Genomic DNA, 10873 nt, shown 5'->3' on the forward strand with positions numbered 1-10873 from the left:
GGTGAAGTTACAGGGTTTCCAACCCACAGCTACTAAATGATCTCACTTCCTTTTCTTTCACTTGTGCTTCCTTTCTTTCTTCTTCCTGTCGCACTTCCTCTCTTGAAAGTGACTCAGTTGCGCTCCACCTCCCCGCTCTGTGATGACACGCAACATCAAGAGTAAAGACTTTATAGCTTGATCATAGGTGGTACCTTTTCCTCAAAGGATGTGAGATGGATTGGACAAAATGGATGTGTTCATTTCCACATATCAAATGTCTCTCTGAGGAACGTTATAAATGAATTACACTAAATCTCACATCAGGCCTGTAGTTTTTTCGTAAGCTCTGGAGTTTGTGTGTGTACATGCATGTTTTGTTTTTTGAATGTGTGTGCATGCTTCAAGCAGTAACTTCAGTTTGGCTTTTCTTTTTAATAATCATGTTATCAGACATTTAAGCTGCTGACTGCTAATTTTATGCAAATGCTGTCCATTGCTGTCATTTGCATTATCGTTAGAATATAGTTCTGGCTCCTGATTGGTTTAAGTGTTGTGGGATTCTAAAAATGTTTTTTTCATGATTTACTGTCAGCACAGGCGGCCCAAAGACAAATGTGATCAAGGGCCTTTTTAAATTGTCAACGGTGTGCCAAATTACTACGAGGCCACTTTTGTGATTTACAATGCTCAAAGATTAAAAAAAACAAGAGTGGCACTGGTTTGGTGTAATTACCACAACTATAATTAATGTTCATTTATAGTGTTGCAGTTGAATCAGTAATGAAGCACACTCTGAAGTGGTGGAGGGGCCCTAAATCAAATTCTGCTCAGACCTATGTGACCGAGCACTACCTGGATCAGTGTTAACTGTTATAGAACTACTTGATGCACATTTTAAATGAATAACAGACATTGGTGCTTTCTGTCATTATTATGCAGCAGTATCAAAATGCATAAAAAAGAAGACATGCACGTTTCCACAGAGTCTGTGTTGTATTTTGTCATAAAAAGCACTAAAAAAATCAATTTCTCTCTGCTCTTTTTCACTTTATCGTTCATTGTCTCTTCTTTCAGACCTAAATCCACTCCGACACCTACTGCATCCTTAACTGCCAACGGTGTGCCAACAGAAACTGTGGACTATGACAGATTGAAACAGGTAAAAAGAAATGTGTACATACTGTATATAATATATACTGTATATTTATATATAACATCTACTGAGTACATTTAAATGTGTGTGTCTGTTTGTTTCAGTTAGTGGCAAATGTTAAAAACCCAAACTTTTGGCTTAAAAATCCATTTAAAAACATTGTATCCACCACAAGCATAACATGGTTATATGTCAATGTATTTAATAGAAAAAAAAGTTTGGCTACTTCTCTTCAACTGGTCAATTAATCGCAAGGAAAATAAATCTGCGACAATGTACTGAGTATAACTTAAAGGCGCCATATGTAATAATGTGGCCAAAAACGGTTAATACATTCAAATTCAAAATACAGAGGCCTTTTTGGATTTGTTTTCTGACATAACTGGCAACCCGTGGTTGCTCGGCAGCAGAGACTCTACTAACTGTAATGATTGGTAGATGGCGGTAGGTGGCGCCACATGCCAAAACATGATTTCAATACATAAACATGATTTGCAGTCTGCAAAATATCTTTTTTTTAATGCAAATATTTTGTCTGTACTGTTGTTGTTGGTGAGTTCAGTTTGTTATATGAACATTATTCCTGAGTCTCTGTGACATATTAGGAGGATTTTATGGCCAGTTGCTTTAAATTTATTACATAATGCACGTTTAATACTAAGTATACGTTAATAAAAAAGACTATATGTACCTTCATATGTGTGCACTATTCAGAAATTGCAGATAACCTGTATTTTAACAATAAATGTGTTTCAAATTTAGCTGATATGCGATAAACGTCTGCAATATTTTAGGGTTCTCATGTTATTTTGGGTCAAAATTGTAAGTTTAAATAATTTCAAGCATGATCTACACTGTAAAAAAAGGTCAGTTTTCATTGGTTGGCCTGTTGTTTCTGTCATTAATTATGCAGCGCTCTCTTACGGGTCAAACAGTGTGGGTGTGCGCTGTGGCCTGTCCCTGTTATAAGGCAGCTTCTCCCGCTGACCTCTGTGAATGAGGCTGTTAGATAAGTACAGTGTGTGTCACAGTGCTGCCTATCTGTCACTGCAGCAGCAGCAGCAGCACTGGGACACCAGTGACACCCTAAACGCACTTAAACACAACATCAGGGTCATTTTCCCAAAGCCAAAGATCACAGTGCAAACTGATACTGATGCTAAATTACCCACATATGCTCTCTGTCTGTTTGTTTGCATGTTTGCCTCATCAAGTTAAGTCTTTCAGCCTAATCTCACTGGGATTTCCCCTGCACACAGATTATCTTCTTTGTTAAAGTAGACAGAGAATCTCCCTTCGCCAGTTGGCAGTGTACGTTCACCAAGTTAAATCCTAAGAGCTAAAGGATATTCTCAGTTTACGTCTGCGCTCCACAGGCAGCTGAAGGTAGAAATGAAAGCTGCCTGGTTCGGAGGAGTCTGTGTTGTCTCTGTTTTGTATGAAAATGTCATGTTGCATTGTTTATTTTGTTTTGTTTAGGACATTCTGGATGAGATGAGGAAGGAGTTGTCGAAGCTAAAAGAAGAGCTCATTGATGGTAATCTTCATAACATCTTGTGTTTCAGGGTTTCACATACGCATGAGCCAGTGAATATACAGTAAACAAATGTTACGGTAACGCTTTCTTTTACAGTCCCCTAATTACCAGGTATTTACCTGGTAAATTCATGGTAACACCAAAGTGTTACTAGGTAATTACCAATGGTAATAAGAAAGTAAATACAGTGAAACTGTTGCCAAAATACTGGGCATTTACCTGGTAACTATATAGTTAATTATAGCGTGTTATTACTGCTGTTAATAAGAAGGTATGTACAGCTAAACTATGGCAAAACTATGGTAAATGTAAGTGTATTATTGGGTTATAAACTGGTAATAAGCAGGTACCTACAGTCCCCTAATTACTAGCTATTTACCCAAGGGGTAATCTAACAAACCTAACCCTAAAAATGTGTGTAATTACATGGAAACAAGCTTGGCTTTCTTTTACAGTACAGTTTTACTTTACTTACCGAGTACATTACCGTGCATTACCCAGTATTTTGGCAACGGTTTCACTGTATTTACTTATCTTATTACCCTTGGTAATTACCTAGCAACACTTTAGTGTTACCATGAATTTACCAGCTAAATACCAGGTAATTAGGGGACTGTAAAAGAAAGCGTTACCAATGTTACTTCTCTTTTATCTATTTTTCAGGTTTAGTATGTTAGTAGGTTTAGTACGATCAAATATTATATACACTATGTCTATTACTGGTGTTGAGGGTACAGTATGTTGACTCAAAAGTTGACTCAAAAGTCTGTTGAGTCAAAAGTTGAGATAAATTAATATTTAAAGTCTTATTATTATTATTATTATTTTTCCTTTACAATAACATTAACATGAACAATTCTGTCCTTCTAAATCTATAGAATGGTAACATACCTTTATAATTAGCCAAAAATACCATCATGTCTGTAGTGATGGGATCGGCAGTTCATTTGAGTATACTGAATCACTTGAATCAGTTCATTAAAATGATTAGTTCACCCAATCGTTCAGTGCTAAGCAGGAGCACAGTGCCCTGCTACGTGACTCACCTCCTCCCTGAGTGCAGTACGTTCGCGCCGCGGGTCATAGAGTGAGTGACAGCGCGGACGAGATTCATGTCCTCAGGGACAGTTCACCAGCTCTCTGTGTGTCAGTTCGTTCGCGAGATTCACATCCACAGCGACAGTTCACCAGCTTCTCTGTTCGTTTGCGAGATTCACGTCCACAGCCACAGTTGACCAGTTCTCTGTGTGTCAGTTCGTTTGCGAATCATGACTGAGTCAGTGACTGACGGCACGAAGGAATCACAGCAGCACGGCAGACAAAGTTCTTCTTACTAGTCACTCCCTCCCCACTCGGCGCATGTTGGCTGGCCGGCGAACGACTTCACGAGTGATTCACAGAACACGGCAGTTCCACTCCCGGCCACAACACTTGCTGCTGAGCTCAACTGAACTAAGAAAGGAACGAATCAGTTCATGAAGTGATCCCAGTCAGTTCGTTCACTCAAATGATTCGTACTTTCGAACGAATCACTCCTGACCGACACACCACTACATGTCTGTAAATGAATTATTCCTGTAGCTACAGCTTCACAGTTCAGCACTGGAATCTAACTATTAGCCACCAGGGGCAGCACACAATATTATAGTCGTAGGGCTTGAGAAAATAACTTAATCCTAGCGAATGTCTATTATCATGATAATTATGAATGGAGAAAAACAATATTTGATTTGACTTGCAAATCCCGTCTAACTCATGCAACATAACTAAAATATATTGCAAATTGCTTTTATAATGGTCAGGATAATCGTGATGGAAATTGTCCCATGTTCTTCATATCATGCATCAGCTTTGAGATGATGGTCAGCCCAGGTGAAAGATAACTTGTGTCTGTCCTTCACTTTGTGTCCTCAGCAATCAGGGAGGAGCTGGGTAAATCCAGCACGGCGTAGAGGATCCAAACATGCTGTTCAGAACATCTCCACCAACGTGACAACGGCAGAATACAGCGATAAGCAACAAGCGGTGGAGACGGCCCACGACGATGATGACGATGATGATAATCACACGACAGAGGACTTTATTTTGGGGGGTTGGAGCATCGCTGGACAGAACGACAGTGGACAGGGTAGTGGTGGAAAGACAACGCTCATAACTCTGATAGCTGTGACTCACAGATTCCACACCCCACACCCCGTCTCATCCTGGGGGGGACAGTGCGTGAGAGAAGTGAAAGGTCTTTATGCAAAAGACGATTTCGCTCTCTCTCTCTCTCTCTCTTTGGCCTATAATAACAAGAACAAACCAACACACAGACATAAACAAACTCTTGGATGATACTGTATTAACCATTGACGCAGAAGCGAACGGCGGAGAATCTCAGAGAGAACTCTTGTGATTTACGATCGACGGGCGCGGGTTTTATTTAGAGAGCGTGGTGATGTGAGGAAGATGGAAAAATAAAAAAAAGTCTCTTTTGTTTCCCATAATGCCATAGGGGTAGCGCGTGTGTGCGTACATGTGAGTGCGAGTGCGGGTGTGTAAGTGAGTGCGTATGGGGGGACCGACAAGTCTCCGGTGAAGTCCACCACTGCAGGACACTGTAAAGCTCGTCTTCCTAAAAATACTATTTTAACCTGAACGTTAAAAAGAGAGGTAAAGTTATTTAGAGGAACCACGTATCTTATGGAGCGTGTCTGTCTCAGCGTAGATATAAACGGCCATATCAAGTAGCTCAATAATCAGTCTCTCTCTCTCTCTCGTCTGTCTCTTCATCTGTGGAATCCTCGTTTGCCGCCATGCTAGTTGTCCACGGCCAGACGTGTAGATAGAAATGACTTCCTTTCTTCCTCGTACGTTTTTTTGATTTCTCTCTCTTTGTGTCCGTCTGTCTGTCACACTTTAGGTGCACGCACGGTCGTTTCCTTTTACGAGGTTGGGGCGGGGGGGGGTCACAAGTCTGCCACGAAATCATATTAACTGTCACAAGTTTTATTACAAGCAATAAGTGTAGCATCTATTTTAAGGCCCGGTTGCTCGAATCCCACCACACACGCGTTTCACTGTTTGTCCTTTCTGGCCACATGTTACCCGTGTGACACAACGTTTTTCTGTGACACTGAAGGCTGACTTATCAGAACAACACGGAAGTAAGAAATTATTATTTCATGTTATTTCTCCAATACTTTTCTTAAAAAAAAAACCACACACACAATCCAAGGATACTGTATCTTTAGCCACATTTGAGCTGAAGTGAATTTGTATTGTTTATGTTTCATTTCATAGCATTTATTTAGCTTCTTTTTTTTTTCAAAGGTGCACAGATCAATCCAAATGTGTAAGAGTTGGTGTCCATACGAGGACGTGTTTGTGCCATTTACGTTTTTTCACCAGTGCTGACTGTCTTTGCCTTTTCATTTCTGCCATTTTTCTCTCAACATACACATGTAGAAGTGACACTTTATTCTGAAAACACTGCTCCTTCGCTGTTTGTTCCGCTCCAGTGCTGAGTTTGTTGAGTACAATCAACCAGAGAGGGAAGTGATGGCGACCTGTAGCTGTTGTGTCAAGGTAGCAGATGGAAGAAGATAGTCCACGTCAGTTCTGTATCCAGATGAGATCCTGAGCAGGGACGGCCGCACTGATACAATCAAACATTTCAACTTTTTTGGCCACTTCACAGTGGAGTCTGATACATTCTCTGATACAGTAGAGTGGATTGTGGGTCATATGTACATGGATTCATTTATAAAACCCATTTTATACAACCATATGCACTACTCTGAGTGCTACAAATGACACTCAACACTGAGATCTTATGTAGAGGTCGACGATATGTTTTTTTTTTCTAAATATTAAATACATGAAAAACCTAGCAAATATATTTGTTGGATGGAAAAACTACATTTAAAAAAATGCATAATTTATAATACTTGATTAATAAATGTGACTCGACCATGCCAATTATTAAAAAATACCAAATATTGGCCCAATTGATTAATCTACCTTTACACTATTGATGGACATCAACTGGCAAACATATTCTCCCTGTTGCTCTCCTGATTGTTTCAGCTACTTCACAGACCTCTGGTTTTTTTTTACTCTCCCATTGTTCTCTAAGTAAAATTAAATTCAAATCCATTCATTTTCAAAATGTAGAAAAAGCACAAATTATGCAAACACATAGAATGATATACTGATTGATCAGGACGCCACAATGTAAGAGCCGGCTGGAGGATAGTGTGCGGTTACTATGGAGACGACAGACGCTATTCAGGGAAGCATGAATTGAAAAGGTTACATGACTGTTCTAGTTTTGTGAAGCGACACAACGAGTATAAACTGGGCTTAACTCGTCTTTGAATGGAAAAGCAAGTTTTTGTGGGTCAGATGGCATTAAATTGCCTACTGTATCAGAGAGTGTAGATGCACATGTGTACTTATTAGGGCTGCAATTCATGATAATTTTCATCATCTATTCATCTTTCTGTTATTTTTCTCAATTCATTGATGCGTTGCTTCATTCATAAAATGCAGGAAAATGGCATCAAATATCAATCATTGTTTCCCAAACCTCAAAATGACAACACCCTTTAAAGCAGCCTCTCCCAAACCCTCTATACGATTTTTAAAGATGGCAAACATGGCAAATAATTGTTACGAATTCTCACAAATCTCAATTAGTAAACAAATAATTTCCAATAAATGTTTGGTAAATTAAATAAAACTTAATGCCTAAAGGCCACACGGTTGGTGTAGTGGTTAGCGCTCTTGCCTTTGCAGCAAGGAGACCCAGGTTTGAGCCCTGGTTGGGACAAGGGCCTTTCTGCATGGAGTTAGCATGTTTTCTCTGGGTTCTCCGACTTCCTCCCACAGTCCAAAAACATGTAGATTTGGGTATTAAGTGAATTGGTCACTCTAAATTGACCGTAAGTGTGAGTGAATGGTTGTTTTTCTCCATATGTGGTCCTGCGATGGACTGGCGAACTGTCCAGGGTGTACCCCACCTATCACCCTATGTCAGCTGAGATAGGCACAGCACCCCCCGCGGCCCTCTGGTGGATAATAAAGCGGTAGATAGTGGATGGATGGATGCATGGAAGGATTGATCAAAAGGTTGAGGGACCAAAAAAAAAATCTGTGACCCATCTCAGGGTCCCGACCCATTGTTTGGAACGAGCTGCTTTAAAGATGTTTTGTCCACAAACCAAAGATATTACGTTTACTGTCATAGAGGAGCAAAGAAACAGTCAAGTATTCACATTGGAGAGGCTGAAATCAGAGAACTTTTTGTCCGACAAAAAAAAGCCGCTCAAACTGATAAATTGATCACCAGAATACTTGTCGCTTTGGTCAGTAATTGATTAATAATCGATTACCCTGGTATGAATGTGAAACCTGGGTTGGGTTAGCATGGGGGAGCTTGTACTATGATGTAGTCACACACCCTTAGACCCCAGAGTTGATCTTTAAATACACTCTGGTCTACACTTCCTATAATGCATCTCGGCTGTATCTTTTCATGAGACCCGTCTTGCCTCATTCTGCGTTCCATTTACATCTGAACTCGGAAGTTGTTAGCAATACCAGTCAATAACAATGTTCTAACATTGTATCTTGTGCACACAGACAGCGTAGCAGCATGTCTACTGTTAAAAAATGAACCAGTACTATGTGATTTACTGTGAGATAAATACAACAGAAGTGATATTAATGGTAAAAGTAGCAGTGTTTTTAAAGTGGCAGCCATTTTGGAATCAACCATGTTGGGGTTGGCTAGGTTGCTTACCAAGCTGGAAATTAGAGTCCATGACCTCGGGATTTCCGTCTTCAAAAAGAACTCACCATCAATAACAGCTATGTTTTTCAACCTCCATGCTCCCAGTTTGTCCTGTTCTGTAATAAATCTGTGGACTCGCCAATCTCAAGATTAGCTCAAGTCTTTCAACTTTGTAAACGGCCGTCAGAAGAATTGGCTAATGATTTATCACACTGCATATGTTTAAAATCTGATATCCAACTATAAGGTTTTTGTTCATCAGAGGCTGTCTGCTAAACAGCTGTTCAAGGGCTCGGATGTTATAGCTTTGTTATTTCAGGGTTTTTTTTTTGTCTTTTAAATCACACTAAGGAAATATTTTTTACCATTGGTTTCTGTCAAGATGCCTCAATGCTTTGCTTCAACCTGAATTTTTTTTTTTGCATCTGTTCTCACCGTTTTCGCTCCCTATCGATGAAGCCGCGCCATCTTTTTCGTCCGCTCCGTGTCCTGAGTGTTTACACAGCATCGATTGCACTTTACAAATAAAATAAAAAAAACCCGCAGAGAAAACAGACGTAACTCTCAACACAGGTACTCGTAGAGCCTCTGTGGCTAAACAGTGTGGCTATCTCACCAAAGGATTTAAAGTGGCAGCCTCCTGCTAAACACCATCACTCTCAACAAAGTCGCCTTTCTTATTTTTGTATCATTTTGTCGAGAAAGATGTCCGTCTCTCCCTCTATATTCAGTCTTTTGGACGTGATGGCAGGTGAAATGTTTTGGAGCTATGTGGTCTGTGCCTTGTTCTAAAGTTGCATTTATATGTTATAGATATAAAGATGACTAGTAATAATATCTAGAGACTGTAATTATGATCACATGCAGTTATTATTATTTTTTCTTTCTTTTTGTTGTTGTTTTTCATCGTAGTCATTTGATTTGAAGGGAATTCAGTGACGTTGCGACTGTTCCTCACCAAGAAAACATCTTTTCACCAAGATCTTCTTCTTTCTTTTTTTTTACATTTAATGTGAGTTCTTTCTGTACGGTTGTGAGGTTGCTTTTCTTACAGCTCAGAAGTACAATCAGACCTTTGTGTCCTGAGACTTTATAAGGGTTTATAGATGATCTTTTCTCCGAGATGATTTTTCTAGACCAAGTCCTGATGAGTCTGGCTGCAGTGTCCTGTGTTCCCCTCATTGCCATGTAAATGTCACAGAGACTGTTTTTTTTCTGTTCAAAAGCTTATGTTATTTTTTTTGTCACTTGGAAATCTGTGAGGAAATCTTATTTGGTCCTCTGCAGTGAGGTTTGCTTCATGGAAACTTGTACTTTTGTCCATAAACCCATTTTTTTCTGTGTGGGGAGAAGATGCAGAGATGAATTTGGCTGAAGCAGCTTTTTTTCCAGACTTTGATCATCCACATTGTACCATACTGTTCTCACGTTAATTAGTCTTTCTTACATGCTAACATATTGTTTTGTTTGAGCAAATAAAATAAAAAAATCGCAATATACAATCTGTCGTTACTGTGTTTTATTGTTCATGAATTCAATTTATGATTTTAAATTCCCTACAAACTCTTTCCTTTTGCTTTTTAAACACTTTTATTGAATTTCAAACAACAAGAAACACATGACACATTACATCTCTACTTCACGGAGATGCAAAAAACACATACAAAAACTGTAAAAGACAGTGTATATAAAGTGCAAACAACAATATAAAAAAAGTGCAAAAACAGTGCAAAATACATACAAAGGGTCCACATTTTAAAGAATTTAATTTTCCCATGGGAGGAGCTGATCCCTATTGAGGGTTTTTCTCCTCCTAAGTTCTGATAAAACTTGTTTATATACTGTGTTACTGTCTATTTGTTTGTTTTATGACCATTGCACAACAAGTTTTCCATAATTTTGACCCTACAATGCAGATAACCAACTGCATGAGGTCCTTATCTTTCTGGTTTATTCATTTTTTTATCTATAAGTGAGTAAATTATTGTCTTATAATCGATGTCAATGTTAAGACCATTGCTTTTAAGTTTTTCTCAGACTTCCTGTGCTCGATAACAAACCTCTTTCCCTCCTCGCAGCATCCACATGCTTCGTTGCTGAGGGTCGGTTGGAGTTTGACGGTCCATTAAATGTGACAGTGTGTCTTCCTGCTCCACAGCGCCTCATGCTCACACTCTCTGGAGGACAGCGTGAAATGGAAGGCTAACTGAAAATGAGTGCCTCATACTTTTTTTTTTTCTTCTTCAAGCCTGCATGATGTGGGTGTCTGCCTGAGCCGAACTGCTGCTGCTGCTGCTGCTGCTGCAGTGCTGGAGGCTGAAAGAACGACTCTCAGTGCTGTCACGATCTGAACCCACAGTCCTGCAAAATGTGGGTTTTCACTTTTTCTTTGGCTGCAAGGATTTGATGTTTTTGATTGTGC

The 10873-nt window shown here is 39.5% G+C and overlaps 1 protein-coding gene across 5 annotated transcripts in view; it reads left to right on the forward strand.

Annotated features, from left to right (window-relative positions):
- The window catches only part of enah (ENAH actin regulator), a 179097-nt gene extending 169159 nt beyond the window's left edge, over window positions 1-9938 (forward strand). For all 5 annotated transcript variants that reach the window (XM_083898366.1, XM_083898365.1, XM_083898368.1 and 2 more), the window contains 3 exons: window positions 1057-1141; window positions 2615-2672; window positions 4587-9938. In XM_083898366.1, coding sequence (XP_083754492.1) covers window positions 1057-1141; window positions 2615-2672; window positions 4587-4624 — 181 coding nt within the window. In that variant the 3' untranslated portion in view covers window positions 4625-9938. The remainder of the gene's footprint in view (window positions 1-1056; window positions 1142-2614; window positions 2673-4586) is intronic.
- The last annotated feature ends 935 nt before the right edge of the window (window positions 9939-10873 follow it).

This window comes from Microchirus variegatus (assembly GCF_963457635.1).
Source record: "Microchirus variegatus genome assembly, chromosome: 12".
Classification (NCBI taxonomy): Eukaryota; Metazoa; Chordata; class Actinopteri; order Pleuronectiformes; family Soleidae; genus Microchirus; species Microchirus variegatus.